Source organism: Cheilinus undulatus, linkage group 16 (assembly GCF_018320785.1).
Source record: "Cheilinus undulatus linkage group 16, ASM1832078v1, whole genome shotgun sequence".
In the NCBI taxonomy this organism is placed as follows: domain Eukaryota; kingdom Metazoa; phylum Chordata; class Actinopteri; order Labriformes; family Labridae; genus Cheilinus; species Cheilinus undulatus.
In genome coordinates this window covers 23,218,182-23,241,842 of record NC_054880.1, presented here as the reverse complement: position 1 = coordinate 23,241,842, position 23,661 = coordinate 23,218,182, and the positions used below count along the sequence as shown (strand labels likewise).

Sequence of the window (23,661 nt, the reverse complement as noted above, 5' to 3'; positions counted from 1 at the left end):
CATTATGAATGTGTGTTATTTATGATGTCTAAAAAGGACACTCAACATTGTCCGAATAACTGAGAGCAAGAAATGAAATTACAGGGCATAAATCCCTTCTTCACAATACTAAATTACCCACCTAACGTTAGAGTGAAATATTTATATGAGACTCAAAGTAATCCAATTATGGAAAAATGCAATAATAGAATATATAGCTCTCCTCCTGAAATAATTACACACATTTAATCACTTACCCTGTATTGAAACAGTAGATTTTCTTCTTTTAAAATATGATCAAATCAACTTGGCTAAAGAAAAACTCCATATTTTTTTACATCATGTTAAATAAAACATATATAATGGCATATTTTTTTTCTGTCCCAAACAATGTAATTTCTCCCTTCCCTCTTACCTGTAGTGTCTAAAAATCTCTTCTTCCACCTCTGTGATGAAGTGACATTTTGTACATGAGTACTCTCTCTCTCCCTCTCCTCTCTCCCTCCCTCCATCTTTCTCCCCACCAGCCTCCTCCTCAGCCTTGACATGTGGCGGTGCCCCCTTTAGGTTAATCAGGGTGTGGCAGCTTTCGTAGTGTTGGAGCAACACGTCAATGTCAGTGGTGGCAAATGCGCACTGGTCGCACAAGTGGGTGACGCCTAGGATCAGAAAAAATAGACAAAATCAGGAGCCAACAACAGGTAAAAAAATGTTCAGGCGAAATATACAAGCAAAGTCTGCCTTTAGGTACCTTGTGTGACGACAGGATGGGAGGGGTTAGAGGGGTGAAAAGTTGATCCCACAATCACAGCGGGGTCACCTCTAGGATTAGGAGGGGTCATGCTGGGTGAGGTGGTGGCGGCGGGTTTTGAAGCGATGGTTTCCTGCTGTTTGGTGGACTGAGGGAACTTGGAAGAGCATTTAGAGCAGGTGGGCTTCCGGCAAGCAAAGGGATGAGAAACCTAATGATAAAAATTCAATTTGAGGAAGTGACGTTAGTTATTACAGACAAAGCTGTGCACATGGGGTTGATTAAGTTTTGGAAACTCTGTTTACTTCATGTGTTTCTATGTTTAACCGTGACGTTTCTGTCTGTGAAGGTGATATCAAAGGGCACAAGCATGAATGTGCATCATTAACTGAATGATGCCACCCTCTATTCTGGCTGTAAACCATCCTTATCCGCCTTTTTAACAGCTGCGACAGCACACGTTGGCAGCTGGCACAAAGGAGGGTGGGGGTGTGCGTGGGTGAATCAGGGAGAAGCAGGGGGATTTTAACTAGGCTGGAAATTGGAGCAATTAACTTCTCACTTGTTCATATAACATTTTATTTTCTTGTGCTTACAAAACAGCTTATCGTTCTCCTAATTGCCAAGCAAACACCAACACACCAAGCAAATAAACATTTCAATATTTTACTAATCTCACCTCCCCCAGGTGTTTGTGGGGCTGGCAAAGCCCCTGTGGACAGTACATGCAGTGCTGGATGCAGCAGCGGTGGATGGAGTGGTTGTGCTGGTAGTGAAGGAGTAACGGAGCTACTACGATCACATCTGCACCGTGGGCCATGGAGTATCTGAAGTCACACAGTTGGCAGTTATAACTGGTCACGACTGCCTCTGGATCACTGCTGTTCGGGTCTCCTACGGGCAGGCAACAGAGAAAAGGTCTAATACATAAAACAGTTTGGGTTTTAAAGAGAAGAAAAACATTGGCAGTAAAAGTTCTTAAATAACTAGAATCATCAAGAAAATGAGGGTAGAGGTCAGCTGTGTCAGAGTTTACAGGAAGAGCAAAGTTGAAAAGATTTTGCCCCCGTAGTTGAAGTAGCTCCAGTACCAGTAACAGAATTAATATTTGCCTCATTGACTTCCTAAAATGTGGTATTGGCTTATATCATGTGCTGAAAACTACACAGATTTTGAACAAGAGAGGTGGGAATAATATGCCATTAATGGCAGAGAGGGAGTTGAACCCAGGTCCATAGCTTGTGTGCATTCACAAGAAGAAGAAGGACGTTTCCAGAAACTAATACTGATATTGATACCGATATCAGTACTGATAACGGTATCAATAAAGCTATTGATACTGATATTTTATAATGAGTCTAATGTTTTTATCAAGTGGCATCCTCAGTGGTTGAAGAATGATGCAAATGTCAAAGTGTAAAAAACTGCAGTTCCTCAAGTGTCCACTGGAGGCTGGCTGCAGAAGAACTGGAAGTCTCACACACACCTCATGTTAAAATGCCCATTTTTACAGCAGTAATAAGCATGTTTGCAGCCTGGATCCAAAACCTACTTAGGTTGAAAGTGTTCGTGATATATGACCCTCACTGTACATACCTGTGAATACCAGTAATGCATAATTAGGGGCATGACACCAGCACATTGAGGCTGTTTATCAGAAGGATCAAGGCCTGCCATGATCCTACTTCTTAGTGTGTTTCTACGTTGACAGATAGATGGAGACGGTCTTTTCAATATGGAAATCACCCACAGGAGTCAAAGACCAATACTGGATACCAGATGGAGGAATGTTAAGTAAATTTTGGGTATTTTTGAACAGAAAAGATAGGCCATTAATACCATTTATTTTTTGCAACAGTGGCAATCTCTGTCCAACCGAGAGTTCATGCCTCGGGAAGCTGATCAACTTGCCATCTACTTTAACACCTGAAATAACCAACTAGTACCAATTAACTTTCTACAAATCCTGTTAAATGTGTTACTATAGGTTTAGAGCTTCATAAAACTTGGTGGTTTAAATTTTGCCTGATACTGCTGCAGCACCCAGCATACATGGTTATTAACATTAAACTTCAAATGTTTGTTTGATAAAGTCCACCTACATCATTAACAGGAGTTCTGTCATCTCGTTAACTGCATCTTCAAACACAAGCAGTGCTGCTGTTAGAAACAGACACACTCCTAATTTATTATCAACACAGGTACAATACATGGTAGGTTTTTTTCATAAAGCAAAACAGTGAGTATTTTTAAATACCCCTGAGCAAGGCTACCCATGAGGGGGGTAAAGGGAAAAGTTTTGTGGGCCCAGCCATGAAGGTCAATCCTAAATTCAAGCAATGATAACCACATGTAATTTGTGACAAAAACTCACATTTTATTCTTCATTACTTTAGAACTTTGCTTTTCAACTGGTAGGTCTGGATCCAAAAGTAGGTCACAGAGCTGATTTCAGTTAAACTCTTAAAATGAAGGCTAAATGTTTATGAAATACTGAAACCACTATTGGACAGGCATTCATACCCTTTATTTTTACTCTGATAATGGATCAATTTCAATGTTTTCTCAGTATTGCAATCAATTCATTGAATTTTCTGGGGAAAAGCAAAAATGTTTTGTTATTCAACCAGATCTCTGGAAAATTATCAAAAATATATATTTTATGATGTCCTGTTGTTAAACTGAGTAGAATATGTTTGTTCTGTCCTTTCTCTTTGTTCACTAAAATCTTTTCTTCTATATAAGGTCTGAACTGGATGATGTTTAGTTATTAAAATTAGTGTTTAAAATTTTGTGACATATGAGTCCTGATTAGTCATTGAGGAGACTGTGGTGGATCCTGAAGCTACAACACTTAAGAACCATTGCTTTAGAAAAGTGTAAACCCTCTTTAAAAACAGACCTTTTTTCTTCTTTGAATTTAAAAGTCATGGGAAGGCCAGCACCAGCTAATTATCTTTTTAACCCTTTACAGCCGTGCCAGGACCTGGACAAAAGTTGGCGGAGCCCTATGAAGAGCCCAGTAATGCTGCGGGCTGGCCTGCCCTTGGATATCATACTATTGCATGACTGCCCAACCATAATAGATATACAGTATAATGTATTGCTTTCAACACTTGTAGTAATATTGTCTCTAGATCTGTCTAAAATGCAGCATTAGGTGTCAGCAAGTATGCCAGCCAATAAATAACTGCAAAAACACAGCTAATAAGCCCCAAAATGAGCTAGTTTCACAATAAATAAAAGCAAAAATTTGGTTACTGTCAGTCACAGGAATAAAATTGTCAGTCTATAAACATTTGATCAAAACCTATGCAAATAAATTACCTTTGCTCATGCCAGATGGGGTGGATGACAGTTCTTTGCGACTTTTTGAAGCCACTTGGTCTCTTTCTCCTCCCTCTCTCCTCCCTCCTCGCTCCCGCTCTCTGTCTGGATTAGCGTTGTTGGGGCTCATCGTACCTCCTGTGTTCATTCTGTGTCTTTGTTCATAGTGCTCTAAAAGCTTCACAGAGCCCCCTGACCACTCACAACTCCAGCTGCAGAATTTACACCAATAGTAGGCGTGCACGGCGCCTCGACCTGACTCCCCCGTCCAGCCTAATGGATCCGAAGATGCCCTGACTGGGATGGAGTATCCGACCAATGAGTCATCTTCTGCTCTCACTGCGACTCGCTCTGCCCCGTCTAGGATTTGACTCCTTTCCTTGGCCTGGTTGTCGTGTGTTGAAAGGTTACTGTTGGCCAAAAGGGGCGTGGTTGGTGGAGTTTTGACTTTATTTGGATGCGAGGACAGAAAGTGTTGTTCAAGTTCTAAGGAGTTACTGCCCATGTAAGTGAAGTTGCAGAATTTGCAGCGAAAGTACTTTGTATTCCCCTGGCAATCAGAGGTCTTCCGGCCAATCCCAATCAGCGTGCCACCCAACGTCACCTGTTCAAACACAGAAAGAAAAAGATGTAAACATCTCGCTATATCATTACTAAACATCTGCCCTGCACTACAATCATAACCTATTGACAAGGCTTTTATCTTGCAATAAAAAGAAGCATTTTAAATAAAGGTCAGACAGACTAACAATGTGTCATGTATGGGTGTAATTCTTACCCATCCAGCTTGAAGGCATGCCATATTAATATTTAATTTTATACCTTTTACTTTTACCTCACTTTGGGTTTGTAGTTTCAGGTTGTAAACACTAATCATCTTTACAATCCAGCTGAGTTTCTCCCAGTTTGATAAAAGATCAAAGAGCTTCAGTATTCAAGTACTAAACCTCTATGCTGACCAATATTAATGATGTCAGCAGCCTCACTAGACATCAGACAATAGTAATCAGATGCTAGCCTGGAGTATGAGTGCTCATATCAGAAGTATACCTCACCAATAAAGATCAAAAGTAATAAAATCATCTCAATCATTTTTATTCCTATGCAGCAGAGATTTATGGGACACATGATGTGAGTTTTTACACAAAGAGCTGTGAGGAAAATTATGCCTGATCTGCTCTTAAACTCACAACATGTGTAATCCATCATTTCTGTGTAACCATAGACAATTAAAAGGCTGTTTAAACTCTAACTAACTGACACATAACATGTATCTATCACTCTACTGTAGTATCCAGAGAATGCAGCCAAGATTTTGTATTACTCAGTGAGCAACCTGACACTCGTATGGTTTTTATTAGGTCCTCTCTGCGTCTGTAGGTGATTACAGCCTGCTGCTGGCTATATGGCTGAGCCAGCAACCTGCAGAGCCTTACAATGACATTAGACTACTTACTGTTCAATTTGGATTTGTCTCTTTACGTATCTGTGGTTTGATGCTGAAAGTTGGCAGACTTTTATTGGAGGTCTGGCAAGTAAAAAGCAACTGCTGAACTGCATTTACCAAAGATGTATAACTACAAACATTTAGCCAAAGTACTGCATGAATGATTGATGATATAAATTATTCCTATTATATTTAACAAGGTATTAGTGAAACTTTGTCATAAATGAATCTCAAAATCATTTAGAGGTCCTTTATCTTGAATTTTCTCATAGAAATGTCTACATCAAACTTATTTTTCCCAATGCACACCCAAGAACAAGTCAAAATGTCAAAGTATACCATATTAATCTCAATTAGATTGGGTACTGCATTAAGATTGTTAGGAATAAAAGTGTTTTTTTTTTCCACTGTAGCATCAGGCTGCAACATAACAAAATTGAAAAAGAAGCTTTTTCAATCTTGTTATGTTTTCTGATTGCACTGTATATGTTTTAAATTGAACACTTGCATTACCTCAAATATTTCCAACAGTTTTCAAACCCAGATAATTATTTTTTTGTTGTTGTTGTTGTTGTTATTGTAAAACTCAGTTTCTTGTCACAGCAGCCAACATGACAGAGCCAGTGTTATAGACTCCAGATGTTTATTGCTGCTTTGAAAATGCTAGATGTGAAGTTAAAAAGCCTGATAGAGGTGAGGGTGCTAAGCCATGTACAATTCTATATTCTAGACAGACATTTTTGTATTAAATCAACTGCATAGACTATACTTCTTAAGGATATGGCAGTGATGAAAACTGAATGGTTTCTTGTCTAAAATGTTGAGTGCTTGTTTACAGTGACTGGAGGATGCAGTTCTGTTGCAGTATACATTATGTTTGTGCTGCTTACATGTGATAAAACATGATTATCCTCTGCCATAGACTGTGCGCTCTATGGCCAACACTTCCCCCAACTCCAACCCCTCATACCTCCACTCCTGAAATATTTTGGTCCCACGAGACATTTCCAAGTCAAAAGGAGATGCAACTGACCACTTTCATGGCCTACTTATTGAATTGAGCAGCCTTTCAACAAAACTGCATTCAACGGTGCTTTTAGTGAACAGCAATTTACTGAACAGGAGAGATGTAACAATAAATATCACAGTTATCAATTATGGCAGGATTATCTTCATTTAAAGAAGGTCTAAAAGGTACTGAGTCATTATTTCAAATTATCTAATCAAGTTTGATATTAAAAAAAAAACAATAAATCAAATATAAGCATTGAGACAATACTATACACTTCAAGTTTGAAGAAACAAAAATAAACATTGAAACTTTATCAAGTGTGCATTAACCAAGGTACTTTATTGATAAGACTGTCAAAATGTTTTATACTTTTTTGATAGGTACTTTATGACGTACAATCCATTATTTTTATGTTTAATAGGACAGAAAAGTTGCAACGTTGCTAAAGAAAGACAGATAAACAAGTTGCATATTCAATCCAAAGCCCCTTATCAATCAGAGTCCCTATCAATACCACTATCAAAACCTTTCTGTTGTTTGATTGAAAGACGAAACGATAACCGCAGTGTAAATCAGGAAGGTTATTTTAACAGCTTTTCTACCTTATCATGTGAATTTCATGCATGAAACAAAAACTTTGTTTTACTGTTAAGTAAATACACCTTGTAGAGAACAGTTTTTGAACTATAGTCCTTAAATCAAAAATAAAAAAAGGGACGAGGGGTCGTCAGAGCTGAGCATAGAGCCCCTTTATCAGTGGTTTTCCATCGGTTGGGCATCAGGAATCCTCTACTTCCTTAATGACAAATCATGACCTAAATCTCTGACACTGTTCAATTACTTAAAAATAAAAGCACATCATAGACATTTTGCCACATTTTTTCCCTAGTCACACATACATGACTCACTGAAAATAGTGTTGCAACCCACTTTTGGGTCGATACCAGTTGAGAACTATGGCTCTACATGATCATCTTTTGTTTGATTTGACTGAAAATCTCCTGGCAACACTGTGCATTTAATTAACATAAAAATACAAATTGGAAAATTATTATTTTAACCAGTTCATCTTTGTCTGTCAGTACATGTTGTCTTTCCCGTAACATTTGATTTTAGTGGAATAATGCCATGAAATTTGATGTATTTTCCTTTTTAGCCACATTAAAAGTCTCTCTGTGTCCTCCAGAAACAAAGGCAATAAAGAGGAATTAATATTCATTAACAGTAACTGCCTGTGCTGAGAAATTTACAAAGGGCAGAAAAAGGGCACTGTAAGAGATGGAACATTTACACACGCAACAGAAAGAGTAAAAACAAATTAAAAGTGTGAACTGGTACATTTCAGTGTCAGTGAAGAGAATAAATTCAGAAGGCCAAATGAGATCTATTACTGTGTGTGATCTCACTACAGCAATCATCCAATCATCACATCCCACAGACCATGCCCAGACAATTAGAGAAGAGCCAAACATCAGGTCATTTTAGCATGGACAGAAAGACATGAAGAGGAACGTGAATGAGTGGGGGGAGGAAGAGGACGAGACAGGGAAAGGGAGTAGAAGAATCAAGGGCGAACTCAACAGAAGATGAGGAAGAGACAGAGATGGATGATGAGACAGAGAGAAAGTTAAATATGTCTGACAGCTGTTTCATTACCCAGCCTAACAGCCCATTATAACTACTGCTTTTAAAACTTCTCCCTCTCTCTCTCTTCTTCTTCTTCCTTCTCCTCCACTAGTTTTTTTTCCCGCTGTCTGATTGGTTGACAGGGAATCTCGTCGTAGCAAATGACAACATGGAATTTTCCAAACGTGGGCGGGAGAGAGAAAAAGTAAGTGAGGGATAGAGAGAATAGAGACCCCTTTCATTCGTGTTTTTTTTAATACTTTCACTTTTTCTTCATAATGACGACTTAAGCCCGCTGGATTTTCTATTTCTGACTCTGCCTGTGCATGTGTGTGTGCGAACTAGACTACAGTGTGTATGCTTGTGCCTGTCCATTACGTGACTTACGGGCATAACAGACTAAGTGAAATTAAACTCCTAAACTACTCCGCATACAAAAGTAGGCGCACACATTCACAAACGCACACTTATTAGATCATCCTGTTTGAAGCTTTTAGACAAAACTGTACTGTTCACACTCAGTCAAAGATCTAATAGTCCCAAAACTTTAAATCCCAAAGAATAAAGGACAACTACAACTATTTCAAAGCATGACATCTGAATGTGCATAATCATGAAAGCATTTACAAAAGAACCTTTGAATCTAGGCTTAGTTTCAGTCTACATTTACAGAATGAGGCATCATTTTATAATGATTTAAAATCCTCACTAAAGGCTAAGTATTTAAGGATAGTTGCAGTTTTGTTAGGAAACAATCAAACTGAAGGATGCCTGATTGTTTAAAAAAAAAAAAAAAAAAAAAAAAAAAAAAAAAAAATCGACCCATGTCATGAGAAATCATCACTTAGTGGTTTCTTTAATGTTTCAAATCTTTGGATACTGTATACCACAGGACACCAAAGTCTTTAACTCATTGTACTTTGTATGATTGAACTGGTCGGACTTCACTGACCGCTTGAAGAAAAATCATGGCAAATCCTTATTTATAAGATAATTCCAAACCATCATATTTGTGTGATTTTATTCTCTTAAAGAAATTTGTGGAAGCTACAGTCTTCACTCTGTGACTCAGTCAAATTACACAGCTGGAGTGGTAATATCTCCCAAAGCAGGATTTTTTATTTGACAGTGCTTATCCTTTCAACTCTGAGAGTAAACTGATCTAAGCTCCACCTACTGACATTTCAAATCAGCATAATTGTCCTATGATTCCAAGGCAGAGGGTGTAAATGTGTTTTGAATTGTGTTTAGATGTCTCTGATATCTGTTTTACAGTAATCATTGCTGGGATTCCTTTTACTCATGTTTCTGCTAGATCATTGTAGTTTTTTTTTATTTAAACTTTTGCACCAAGAGTGAAATAGTTTACCGAGTTAGTGACTTCCTGCCTGTGGAGGACAAGCTCAAAATTTGTTAACATTGTCCACATGAAACAGCACGGTGCAAAAAAGGGGTTTAATTGTAAGACTCAAGCATGCACATGTCTCGTAAAATTGCGTAAGTTATATGTTTAAACACTGATTTTAACTGTAGATGAGCAAATGCTTCACTCAAACAACTTATCAATAGAGATCATGTCTCTATTTTTTTTACAAACAGACATAAAACAAGACAGTACTTGGTCACACCAAAAAATGATAAATGCACAGATTCAGTGATGAAAAACAAAGATATTTGTTGGATTACATACATTAACTGCCAAATATATTTATACAGTAGCAGTAAATCCAGGCTGCATCTATCTGCTTTTCTGAGAGCTACAAACAGCACAATAACCTGCTGACAGACAGTGGAGCTTTGTAGTGAAAACCATAAAAATATGGGGCTTTGTTTTGTGGAGCTTGTACTTTATAATTAAAATTAATCCTCCTAATTAAGCAAGAAGGTCTGAGTGAGGTTCACTGAGACAATCCTGACAAAGTGCTTGAATTAACACAAAAAAATTCTTCTCAAGAGTAAAAGAAAAACTAACTTTAGTTCATACCTCAAACTTCATTTCTTAGAAGATCTTTTAAAGTTTGAAATATGGGGAAGAAAATAAAAGCGGGAAAAACTTCAGCTAAGGTAGATCTGACAGTTCTGCTCAAACTCCACGTACTTAGTGCTTCACCTTCTGGTACATCTGTGCATTTAGCAGATATGTACAGGCAATATATCTGCTACAAACATGGGCAGAAATGAACTTTTAAGCTATTAGCTGCTGAAACCAATATTAACCTAATAATAATGGGCCTACTTTTTTATAAAATTGTATGTTGTATGTATGTTACCAGGAAATCCCAGTGAGTTCAACAGGACAGACCTGGATGAGACAGCAGCCATACAAAATCACAAATCTATTAAAAAAATTAACACAACATTGGAAAATCTCATAATTTAAAACTGGTATTCAAATACATGGTGGCCCTTTAAGAAAACAAAACAATCAAATTCATGTGCACATATTTTGTGGCATTTTTTAAAAATTGTTTCAGATAAATCTGTGTCTAATTTAGCACTCTGTTTTATTTATATCTTTATATTACTATTTGACCATTATAATAAATTACATCTAATTTTGCAAGGTGCTATGTTTTGCTCTATAGTTATTTTTACCTAGGCATTTGTACAGCATTAATTTAAAGAAGGAATTATAAATATCATCTGAATCATAATCGCTTTGTGTCTCTTTTTCTGTAATTTATACGTGAAGCAGCTCCAAGAAGCTCGGTTAAATCTTTTACAAACTAAGTGCTGATCAGGAGGGATTAGCCCAGGATATGCATTTATTAGCAATCCTTTTAAACACAAAGACAATGATGCATGCTGTGCATGAGTATTCTTGCATATGCATTGCCTGTGAATGATCTGTAAAGCAGACTGAGCACTCTTTACACATTTACACATGCAGCCTGTCTGCCAGGTGCTCTACTCGGCCCCCTCTGTGTCTATTCAACTGTCAGTCAATAAAATTTTATATCGTGCAATAGAATACCTCACTGTCCAAATTCAAACACACACACACATACACGTAAATCAGTTGCAGATTGTCAGACTCTATAAATTAGCTGGTTCTGTTATGGGCCCAGATTTACAGATTTATGACAACAAGTGCTGCTCAGAATGAGCTTTAACTGAATCAATGTGTCTCCTGTTTTAGATCAAATTTCTAACTGATATTGATTGTTTAAAACCTTTCTGATAAGCCCTGTCCTGTTGCTTTATGTTAAATGTTGAACACAGCAGCTTCTTTGTTAATAATGACGAGCAGATGCTAAATCCTACAGCTTATGCAAAAGCAGATGTATCAGCATCTGCAGATCTCAAACATACTGCAACAACTTATAATGTCTGATCTTTAAATAAGTACATATAATAATCTTTATATTTATAAATTATGCATAATATAATCTATTACTTATTAAGTAAGCATGAAGAAATGTGGTTTTCTGGATGGTAGAACACAAGAAAGAAAGCTCAATGTTATTAAAATATTCAAACAACTAAAATTCACAAAAAAAATATAAAAGGAAGACTGGGCTTGCATTTTACCTAACATTAGCTTTGTTGAATCAGCTTCTTACCCTCTCAAATTATAAAGACAACACTGACAAATCTGTCTGCATGTGTGTATCTTGAGTGAGTGTGTGTTCAAAGAAATCCTGGTAACTCTTGCATTTCTTTGAGTAGATGTAAACCTGCTGGAAATGAGAGAAAATCTGTGTGGACCTGACTTATCAGTGTGGTCAAATCATTCTGCTAAATTATCTTCATTTCTTGTGAAGGTTGAATGTTCTTTTGCCTTCACTGGACCGTAAACTCTTAAAGATGTTTGCAGCTTGTAAGTGACCTCATGTTTCTCCCACAGGAAAATGTCAGAAGATAAAATTAAAAAAAGGACTGTGACTGACCTAAATGGAGTGATAGGAGGGCGGTTTGTTAAATAGACTGAATCTAATAAAGTAGATACTGTAAAGGGTACAGGCTCCCAGAACAGCATAATCTAAAGATTTAGTGAGTCTTTAAGTGAGTTTCACCATTTAAACACTTTGATTATTCCAGTCCTGGCAAACAAAAATGATAAAGAGCTCATGTTTATTCATTTCGTCTATAATTCTTTTTTGTAAAATTTCTTTTTAACTGAAAGGTTTAGTATAATCACTTAAGTCATATCTATTCATGTATATTTAGATTATTTGTGGGACTTTCTGTAATCAGAGCTTTCATTCACATGGATGGTAGCAGATACCATTGAACTACCATTTTGTCACTTAGGACCTTTATACAGCACCCAGGACACTATTTAACTATGCAACTCAAATAAGAAGAATAAAAAGCAAAATTAAAGGGGATATATTATGCAAAAATCACTTTTTCAAGCTTTTCTAACACAAATATGTGTCCCTGGCCTGTCCTCGATCATCATGTCAATCATGTTTTGGGGACCTCTGAGAACAATATAAACTTGTCTTAAAGGGGTAAAATATGTATCCTTTAATAAAAACAATTAAAACTCAAAAAATAAGAAGGCTCTCTGTGGTAAGATGCCTCGCTTCAAATGCACACGTGAACTTATCAACTATCTTGAATTATCTTTTTAACCTCAACCTGTAAATCTGCCAACATCCTTGCATATTTTACACTAATGTTTATTTCCAGTCAGCATTCTTGCACCATTTGCACATCATGCAATCATACTATCAATGCACACAGACTTGCCTACACTAGCTACACTACCTAACAAGGGCTTGTAGCCTTTAAACTTATTTGTTTTCTTTAAGAAACACTGTTTTACTCTGCAGTAACTTTTTGCAGTTTCTGATCTTGTAGGGGCTAAAATAAGTTTTTGCATAGTGTACATTGGTTCATTTTTGATCTTCTGCAAAGACTTTTTAATTTTCTGTTTTAAATTGTTCTATTTAACTTTTGGTTATGATTGGATTTTTAATCTTAGATTTGAGTATATTTTTAATTTGGTTAATTTGGTAAGACTTTCACTTCTGTGTGTCTTTGTTTTGGTAAATATCGGGGGGCTGCTGCTGGATACCTTAAATTTCCCTCAGGATAAAAAAAAAAAGGTATCTATGACGTTGATGTGATGTTTACATGCTAGCATATGTGCTGTAGTGGTAAAACTTTGCCCTTAGACCACCACCAGGATGATTGAAATTTCCCTGCTGTTTTTAGACTTAATTATAATATTTATGCATTTTAAACTTTAGAATTTTGCGTATTTATAATAGCATTTTCAATCAAACAGCTATCACACTATTTCAACTATTCAATCAAAACATCCTTAACGTGCAAAACCTGTACAAAGTCAAAGATATGCTGATTCTTTCCACACATGCATGGTAAGCCCAAGCCAAACTCTATGGTATCACAGTTGGGAGTCTTTCTTGCCCACCAGGAGGCAGTTCTATGAGTGTGGGATATCATGTGAGAGCTATAAATTTGATAGGACAGCTATGCATGTCAAAGACAGAAAATTGGGGAGGTTGCATGCACCTAATAGCATCAGGACCTGAGGAGACCAGTGCATCCTGGACTGAAGCCTCTGTTCATGGGCAGCCTGCTCTACCAAATGAACCAACCCAGTGCCTAAAATCTACTTGAATTAGGGTCTTAAGTCATTACCTGTACGTCATATGTGCCGTTCATCATCACTGTCCTGTGTTGCTGATTGTGGAAGTCTGATCTTGTCTTCCCTGACTCTTTGGCTTGGTTCCTCTGCCCCTGTCCCGTCTGTGCATCTGGGAAAAGAAATACAAGAGAAAGGTTGGAGTTGTAGAGGCAGAAAAACAAACAGTGGTCAAGTTGCCAGAGGCACAGAAACACTGACATGTCAGACTTAAGGGAAGAAAAAAGATGTTGTCAAATATGTTGCTCCCTGTACATGCTGAAAAACAAAGTCTATAAAACTACAGTTTCAGAGGATTTGGCTTTTTCAATGACCTCAAAAACTTTTTTCACCATTTTACATGATAATAAAGTTAAAGCAGAGAGCAGGAGTTACCCAGAGGTGTGTGTTGGGGGGCCATGTTGTGCAGGGCCAGTATGTGCGTGTCGAGGGCAGCGTCCTGCCGTGTGCGATTGTGCAGACCCAGGTGATACTTCCTAAAGTGCTTCACCAGGTCGGCTGGGTCGTTGCCGTAGTAACCGTAACCGCACACGTTGCACTTGAAGTCCTGAAGTTTAGGAGAGGGGCTGCAGGAAAGGGGAGGGGTGTCCGTCGTGGACTCCTCCCCTCCTTCCTGTCTGCGGAGGAGAAGGAGGTGGGGAGCAGAGAGGAGAGGAGCAGGGATGTTATCTGCCTCCCCTCTGTCCTTCTCTCTCCTCTCTCCCTCTTCTACTCCTCTCTCCCCATCCTCGGCCTCCGACTGGCTCTCAGGTCTGTCTGTCAACGCCGCTCCGCCTTCTTTACCTCTTCTCCCCCCTCCTCTCCTCCCCGCTCTGTCCTCGTTGCCGTAGCGATCACTAACAGAGGAGGGGGAGACAGATGAGGACACACACTCACTTTCCTCCTCTTCCTGCTCCTCGTCTCCTCTGATCCGGTCAGAGGATTCCGGTTCAGAGGGGCGGTTTATTCGTTCAGCTTCTGCACCAACTCTTCCCTCCTCCTCTCCTTCGTCTTCCTCTTCTCCTCCTGTTGGCCTTCTCCCCTCTTCTTCCTCCTCCTCCTCACCTCCGACACTGCGGATAGGGGGATTCTTCTTCCTCACCATCTCTGAAAGGAGCAAAATAAGAGAAAAAGTTCATTTTCAGCTTCAGATTTTTAGAATCCTGAAAAAAAAGCACAAACAGATAAAAGAGGCACGCAGACTCACAAATCTCATCTTCTTACAATGATGTATGCGTACAGAAAAGCTTTGATTCAATATACAAACTTCTTTGAACACTAAAATCAGTGACGCTCCACAACCACAAACCTCGTCAAAGAAAAAACAGCCCCGACAAATCAGAAACATTTCAGCTGGGAGACATTTCTCAAGGCTGTGCCTGTGTGTAACGGGACAGTCCTTGCATCCTTAAGTACAATTTTTTTGCTGATTTTTTTTCGGCTTTTGCCAGGGAGTGAATCTTTTTATCATTATGGAAACCAGCCGTGAGAATCTTCAACACATGACCACATCAAAACTCAAACCATATCAGAGAGGCTGGGAGGGTTGGGTTTGGGGGGGGGGGGGGCGGACGACAGACGACCACATCAAACCCCGCAACCCGTATCAGAGAGATGGATGACGAAGGCAACAGACATAAGTTGAATCTCTTTCACTTTTTTCCTGCAAATTTCTCCTTTTCTTGTTTCTTATGAAGCATCCTAACCCCCCCCAAAAACTACAGATATTATTAATTAGTATGGAATACCTCACTGATGCTTCCAACAAGGTGCATTTTTCTTGCATTTTACTCATATTTTCTCTATTTTCCTCTTTCACATGCAAGAATAATTGCTACAATAATTTCAGTAATTCCATCATAAATGTTTCCCCTCTGATCCTGCCCTCTCTCCCCTCTCTCTGTCGCTCCCTACTCCCCCCCCACACCCCCCTCCTCATAATCACTGTACAAAGCCATCAAATAACCACGCATGTGTTTTATGTTAAACCATAATGTTTCTTTTGTTTGAAAAGAGAACAATTGTGGTCGCTCTGTTCGCAACAGTCATGACAGAGAGATTCAGAGTGCATGTGCTTTTCCGAGTTTATGTGTGTGTATTTGTGGTTGTTCAGCTCATATTCGGTCGTAAACACAGTCAACCCATTGACCCATGCGCTGTGTTTGTTTGCCTGTGTGCGTGTTTGGTAATAAACACAGACAAACCCAACAGACGCCTGATAGACGCCAGTTCCGATCACTTTTAGATCAATGCAGTACAAGGCGCAGAATGTGGATGTGTAAGGAATGCATATTTGATGATGTGTGTAATGCGTGCGACACTGTGATTAACTGGTGTGAGATAAAGGCTTATTGTTATTTACTGATAGCAAACAGTTAATGCGTGAGAGAATCGACTTCTGAAGAAAGAAGAGAAGAAAAAGGGGATGTAGTTGAAAACAGATGATTAGATGACAATAAACAACCAATTCAGACACACAAACATATTAAAAAGAACCATATTTTGACATCCATGTGCTCTAATTTATTAAATATGGAGGAAAAGTGAAAATATACCACACAAAAAGAGATGAAACATGTAAAAATTGTTTGCTAAATCCAATTTTCTCTTGTCCTTGTAAGGTGAATTCCAAAATTTGCATCTTAACACACTAGATATTTGTAATAAGGTTGCTGTGAACATGTGATAACACTGTGTGACCAGCTTCATGCTGGGCTTTTGTTCATTGTGGGGTAAATTTCCCCAAATCTTTAAGCCACAGTGGCTTACAGGTCATTAAAAGTATCACAACAAGAGATTTGTGCCAGAAAACAGTAAATTCAATCCCCAGCTTTTGTCTCTCTGATCTGGTACAGAGCCAGGCAGCTGCGCTCTGACCATAGTTCACCATAGGCTGTAGCTTTGTCTCTCTCAAAGCAGCCACAGTCCAATCCTCCTGTCTGTTAGCGCCACAGTGCTAAAGTTTGGTAAAGTATCTGATGATAGACATGTTCTGTTCCTGCCAAGTCTATCACAATAAAAGCCTCCGATGCTAATCATCATTTAAGAATTTCATTTTGAAGAGCGACATCAGGAAATGGAGTATTTTCAGCAGCAGTTACATAACAAAGACGTCTCAAAAACAGGAGAGACATAACTTCACATAACTCTGAAAATGAGATATTAGGAATACTTGAAAAGTTACATACAGGATGAGAAAATGAAACTGAGAATTTTTAGCTCATATCTGTTTGCTGTAATGGCATAAATGTGATTGTTCCTCTGGTGTTTTTAAAAATCACATTGTAACATAGCAGCACAGCAGATAGATTTTTTTTTCGAATCTGAGAAATCCTTTTTCTCGTAAGTGGGCGTGGCTTCAGCTTGTTAAACTGACACGCCCACAGCCCCCTAGATTTTACAGATTTTACCATCTCATTGTTCCTGATTTTGAAGCTTAATTTTATAAACTTAGAGATGTTTTTGATGACCGAAATTTGCCCTGTGGTTCATAACACAATTGCCTGTCATTTATCAAACCTAAAATATAGTTTTTTTTAATCACTTTATAAGGACTTTCAGATTTTTTTCTTCCCGCCATCCTTTACCCTACAACTATTAAAATAACGCAATCTATGTCTGTAAAGGCCCACGCCTAGACCAGCCCTGGCACTCGCTGCATGTGTGCCTGCATGTGTGTGTGTCTGAGAGGGAGAGTGAGTGAGTGAGCGCAGGGAGCAGAGGAAAATCTCATCTGATGTTCACCACACCCAGTCAGAATTCATCATTCGCTCTTTCTCTCTCCCTCTCTCTCACACACACACACACACACACACACACACACACACACAGTGGAAAACTACAGATCGTTGTGGTAATGCAATGAAGCTGAAATCCCGGCCTAAGAAGCAATGACTGACCCGACTGTGTTTCCATCTGCCCAGTAAGGTTTCCATGTTGACTCAAAAAGTTAATCCAAGTGATGATAAGAAAATTATCAGTGATGTCAGTGAGTGTAAAATTGTTTAGACTATTTATTTACTTTGGTATCATGTATTCATTTGTGTTCTTCTGGTGCTCTACTTCTGCCTTCAGGATGTGGTCAAGAGGTGTGGTGTGTTAAGCTGTATCAGTTTGTGTCCGTCTCGCAGCTCAGCCTTTGTCCGCCTCAGGCTGTATACACAGGCTGGAACCATTACTATCAACTACAATTAGGTACACCCCACCACAACATACCGCATAACAACTACTGCTACTAGCTACAATTAGACCCTAAACACCACCAAGGCCTCAGTACTACACTGAGGATAAATGTGACAGTTAATCATTTCCATCAAGTACAATTAGTCCCAATACCAGCAAGGCTTTTATCTCAAATTGCCAATAATCACCCCTAGACATCTGCTGAAAGATGAACAGACAGGGTTGCTCTTGTAGATTAGACTGAGGGCCAAAGTAAGAGTACGATAGTGGAGAGTTTCTAATGTGTTACCCTTACGGGTGTTTTCATGCATGCTTTGGGCCACTGAATCTAACCAGTTATTTTTTCACATTTCTCTCTGTTGCATCAGTTACTATCATCAATTCAAGTTTCCTGTCTACAGCTGAATAACGATCTTAAATCATCAGCCATGTTTACCTTAAGACTTAGATCACATCTTTCAATTTCCATTAAAAAAAAAAAAAAGAAAAGACAAAACCAAAGACAGCTATCACATTCTATTGAATTATTTGACCACTAAGTAATCAATAACATAATATATTGTTTGAGCGTTATACAGTTCAGTAGATGTTTAACTTTAGTTGTCCCAGTGCCAATACTGGTATTGATGTTGGTAAAGACACCGCTGCTGGTATGGATAGTGAGATATCAAAGAGTAACACTTCAAAGATTATGACATGAACGTAACAGGAAAAGGAACTTGTTATGGATTGAAAGGAAATAAGGGAACAGTAAAAAAAGTACATTTTTTAAATAACTTTTGACTTGTCCACTGATCTTTCTGTGAGTTTTAATGAGACATTACGGAGCAGTGGTGTATTTATCTTACATCACTGTGGCTGCAGGGAGATGTTTTAGCAACTTAACACCAGTGTGCTGAAAGGCACGATAAGGCTTAAAACTAAAAAAAAAAAAAATAGCAGTTATTGTGAACCTTTATTAGCACACATTCATGCATTTACTATGACAGACCAGTATCAACTAATGCATTACTGATCATTTGCATCCTTGATGGATCATACCAAAGGTCTTTTGGTAAGAGTATGTGTTTCAAGGTCTATTACATTGAATTTTTGAGTGAAAACGGTTAAAATCGACGTTAGTGTTGGAAGCATTCCATCACATTTTTCTATGTGAGGGATCAGCAGATCTTAGATATGAGAAGAAAAGACACCAAGTCTTCTTTTGCCATTTTTTTTCCAGTTCACATTATCCTCCTTCATGTCAAAAATGCCACTAAAAGACCCACAAAGTTGTAATATTGAGTTGAATTGGCACGTAAATCTGTTTAAAGTAGCTGGGTTTCCATTACATTTTTTCGCAAAATAAAAGTGATATTTCTTAAATTTCGATTAAGTACAATTGCGCTTTGAATGTGTTTCCATTTAAGTGAGTTTTGGGCATAGGCCTTGCAATTCTCGGAAAATCTCATCTCGCGTGAATCCGCTGCAGGGAAGTTTGACGCTCAAAACCTGTTGGTTTTGGTTACATCTATGGCGGTTGCCTTGAAAATTTTGAAGGCAACGGATAATTTTTCAGAGGTAAAGTCCGTATGTATGGCAAAAGCCATGCGTAAGGATAGAAGCATGATGTTAAGAAAAGTCTCGTCTCTTCTTCTGTGTACACGTACCGCGCCATGTTGTCTCGGAGTGACTGGTCATGTGACATCGTACGTCACGTCCCGTGACTTGTAAATGTGGAAAAAGTGTTTCCATTGCACTTTTGCGATATATTTCTATATCAAAATGCCTGAAAAACCTCCTCATGATAGCGTAAAAACTTTTTGGCGATATTTTAGGTTTTTTTTCGAAATTCAGGTGTTTCCATTACCAGTTTTTTTATTGCGCGATTATGATTTTGCGCATTTCCAAGTGTAATGGAAACCCAGCTACTGTAATCTGTAGCTGCGGTTTGTATCATTACAATCAGGAGGATGGTTTTTTTCCTGTGTAAATATTCAGTCCCAACCCTTGTCATTAACTTTTTTCCCCACCAACTTTGTGATTTTCTTAGAATCATATTAGTACTCATTCTCATGAGCCTTGGTATTCAACTGTTTAGAACTTGGGGTATAACTTCATAGCACATATCAAGTAGCCTAATTAAACATTTATGATTCATGAACACTAAAAGCTGAGAATGTCGATGCCCACACCTTACCATAAGGCATCAAAGAAACAAGATATTTACATTTGAACCTGGTGACTCTAAGCTAACCATGCACATGATAGGTCATTTTTATGGATTCTTCTTTACACAACTCCTCATTTCTGCAGCCTTCTGATATCTCAGCTCTTCCCCTCCCCGTGGGACAGCTGCACTTGGCATTCCCCTCTTTCATAAACAAAAGATTAATGTGCAGCATGTGAGGAAATAATGCTAAAGGCAAGGTCTCATCACACGGAGATCTCACTCAAGCTTTTCTTTTTAATTTCTTGATCTGCGTCATTCTGCCTCATTCTCCCTGAATTTGTCCCTACACTTCCTGCTCCACATCATCTGTCCCTAGTTTCTTATCAAGCTTCTATTCATGCCCTCTCCAGCTTATTCATAATATCATCGGTGAGTCTTGGATTTAGAGAAGTTTTGGTACACTTGGAGAAGGACTAGAGAGAGGAAGGACAGGAGTCTTGACGAAAGGGAAGAAGAGAGAAATAATATATTTTCTTTGTTGAAAACAGAAAAGAAGGATTGACTGGGGGCATGAATAGACAGATATAGCAGAAAAGCAAGGGAGTGCAGGAAAAGGAAAGAAACATGTACGTGTCATCTTTTTCTTATCTCTGAAGAGAGTTTAAATTTTACCAACTGAACAATTCTGTAAGTCGATGAAATGAAGAGGGACATAATAGGAGCAGCTACTCCTTACACTTCTTATTCAAATCAAATCTGAATGCAACATCCAGAAAATGTGGAATTACTCTCTGTAGAGTGTATTCTCTTCAGTAAAGTTGCATCAGTACTGTGTATTTGTGCCGTTTAAGTGTTGATGAAATGATGCTCAGGTTTGGTAGTATGATAAATGGCAACATTAACACCTTAACATCCATCAACTTTGACAAAGTATCAGAGGTAACTACTGGCACCTATAACTGACTGCAATCTGAATGGTGTCCTGAATTAATAGCTTGATCTCCTGGTTCAGAAAAATTGCCCTATTGTCCATCACATCTTCAACTTTTATTCCCCCCTTGAGCCCAACCAACGATCTAAGACATTCCGTCATTATAAACCCATGGAAATGCACTAACTTTTTTTCATTTGAAAGCCTGGAGCCAGCAATGTTCAACATAATTGTGTGACAGAAACTGAAACAATCCAGTGTTTCTAAAAAATGACACTTCCCTGCCTCATTCTATACATTGCATTTCCTGTTTCCGTACTTTTACAGATTTGTCAGCAGTATGTTGTACAAAGATGCTCAAATAACATCACTTGCCTTTTGAAATGTTTCACCTGTTATTCCAATATAGAGCTGAATGTGTGAAGGCGGGCCTACTAGTATAAGACCTACTGATGAGGTAGCATGTCATAACTATCATCCCCGATTGCAGGGTCAGGGTTAGGGTACGGGATGATAATGCGAGAAGCTGCAGAAACATGTTGAAAGAATTTGATTTTAACATGAGACAATACACCTAAATCAGTGGCAGTTACAAGAGGGACAAGCTGGATGTCTCACATGTACACGGATGGTGATTAAATACAAATAAAAAGGAAAAGGAAAAAAAAGAAACAGGGTGGGAAACTCTGATTTATCAAGGTGTTGAACACTTATTCTGTGTGTGAACTGCAGGGTAATTTAGACAGAGGTGGATAAAGACCACAACTATTGTACTCCAGTAAAAGTACACTTACTTAAATAAAAGTTAAATTACTGGTCTATAAATCTATTCAAGTCAAAGTCATAAGTATTTGGTTTGAATTTTACTGTAACTACTGAGTAGCTACTATGGAGTTGTACAGTAAAATATGATCTTTCCTTATTGCAATAACAACAAAAGATTAGAGCTCCAACTAGGTTGTTTGGGTAAAGTTACACTTCTATAATAAATTAGAAAATACAGAAAAAATGACATTGTTAATTAAACTTATATAGAGTTAAATTTAACATTTTAAAAGTGTCTATATTGCCCCACACTTCAAACAGTTAAACCAAAAAAAACACTTTTGAAAGTGTGTTTTTAATATTTTACAGTATGACAGAGCTGCAGTAACTGTTGAAAATATGAGGTAAGGTTTGTCTCCTCTGGCAAGAACAAAGCAGAAAGTCAACAGTATAGAATGGCAATACACACTGATGAAGATTACCCACTATGCAACCTTTAGGAGCACATAAAGTCGTGGACGGGAACTCTAGCTCAGTGTATAACTTCACTCATGTTGCAAATGTGTCTCACGTCAAAACCAGAAACATGAGCAAAGAAACCCCAGCATGGATCACTGTACAGCAGGGAACATCTAAACACAACTAAACACATATAAAACACATCTGCCCAAGGGCATGATAGAAAACTTCTGATCTGAATGACTTTACATGGGGTTAAAGCTAAAATCAAACTGTACACCGACAGCGCTGCAAGCTGCTCTTTTATCTTTCTCTCCCTCGATCTCTCTCCCCCTTATCCTGCGATTAGTAAACAAACAATAGTTCACGCTTATCACCAAAAGGAGAGGATTTTTCCTGCACATAAGTTAAAGAATAATCTCCTTGTTATTGATTTATGGGTCTCTAAAGAGCAGTAAATGAACACAATCATATTTTTGGATTGGGCAGTGAGAACGGCATGCTTTACTAGCGCCAGTTAATGAATTAAAGACAGACTCTGTCATGTATTAAATGTTTCAAACATCTCCTGCATTTTATTTTTTGAAAGTCTAGAATTGTCTTTAAGGGGACAGGGTCAAACTTTGGTTATTAGTAGGTGCAGAAAAAGGTGTATTCCTTGATTTGCACCTCCTCCCTCACTCGTGTGAGAAGCCATGGGCAATTATCCAACGACAGAATGCACAAAAATCTCAAGTTTTGGTCATGTGTCAAATATTGAAGTCATACAGTGAATGCTAACGCCGCTGAAACAGAGTTACGGACAGCTGGAGCAGAGGCAGGGATCAAACGTTTCTCCCCCGTCTCCCCGTGGGTTGAAAATTGATCACGGAGGGGTTATCAGTAGCAGAGGGGGTGAATCCCCCCAGCAAATCAGACCTTGAGAAGCGCTTCGACGTCAGCGCGGCGCGCTTGAAGGTGGGGCCGGCCTGCTTTGAGCACGGCTCAGCGTGGCTCAGCGCGGCCAAACTCGTTATGGAAATGCAAATCAGCATGGCTTGGTTTGGCACGGCACAGCCAAAAGCCATAGTGGAAAAGCCCCACAAGAGTATTATTCTAAGTAAAAGTACAGTTACTCGGTTGAAACTAAAGTTAAAGTAAAATTACTGTCTTCAAAATGTACTTCAAAAGTAACCAAAAAAAAAAATTTCAATCACAGTAATTTGAGTGAATGAAATTAGTTACTCTGCACCCTTAGATATTTAGATATGACAAAATAACTTTAAGATAATGATATGTAATAATCAGCCCATCTAAGGCAGTGTTATAATTCAGAGACTCAGCAACAACTGATGTTGAAGATACTCTGATTAGCTGATAATTATTGGCCAATATCTATCTCAAAAATAAATATATGATCGGTCTTATTGCACCTCATCCTTTAACTTCTTT

The 23,661-nt window shown here is 38.4% G+C and overlaps 1 protein-coding gene across 3 annotated transcripts in view; it reads right to left on the bottom strand.

Moving 5' to 3' along the window:
* Positions 1-23,661, bottom strand: part of trps1 (trichorhinophalangeal syndrome I) — a 176,849-nt gene that overhangs the window by 85,003 nt on the left and 68,185 nt on the right. For 2 of the 3 annotated variants that reach the window (XM_041808723.1, XM_041808724.1), the window contains exons 3-8: positions 14,138-14,848; positions 13,759-13,874; positions 4,058-4,661; positions 1,410-1,624; positions 731-941; positions 395-638 (exon numbers count right to left, since the gene is read on the bottom strand). In XM_041808723.1, coding sequence (XP_041664657.1) covers positions 395-638; positions 731-941; positions 1,410-1,624; positions 4,058-4,661; positions 13,759-13,874; positions 14,138-14,848 — 2,101 coding nt within the window. The remainder of the gene's footprint in view (positions 1-394; positions 639-730; positions 942-1,409; positions 1,625-4,057; positions 4,662-13,758; positions 13,875-14,137; positions 14,849-23,661) is intronic. The other variant, XM_041808725.1, reaches the window with a different exon arrangement.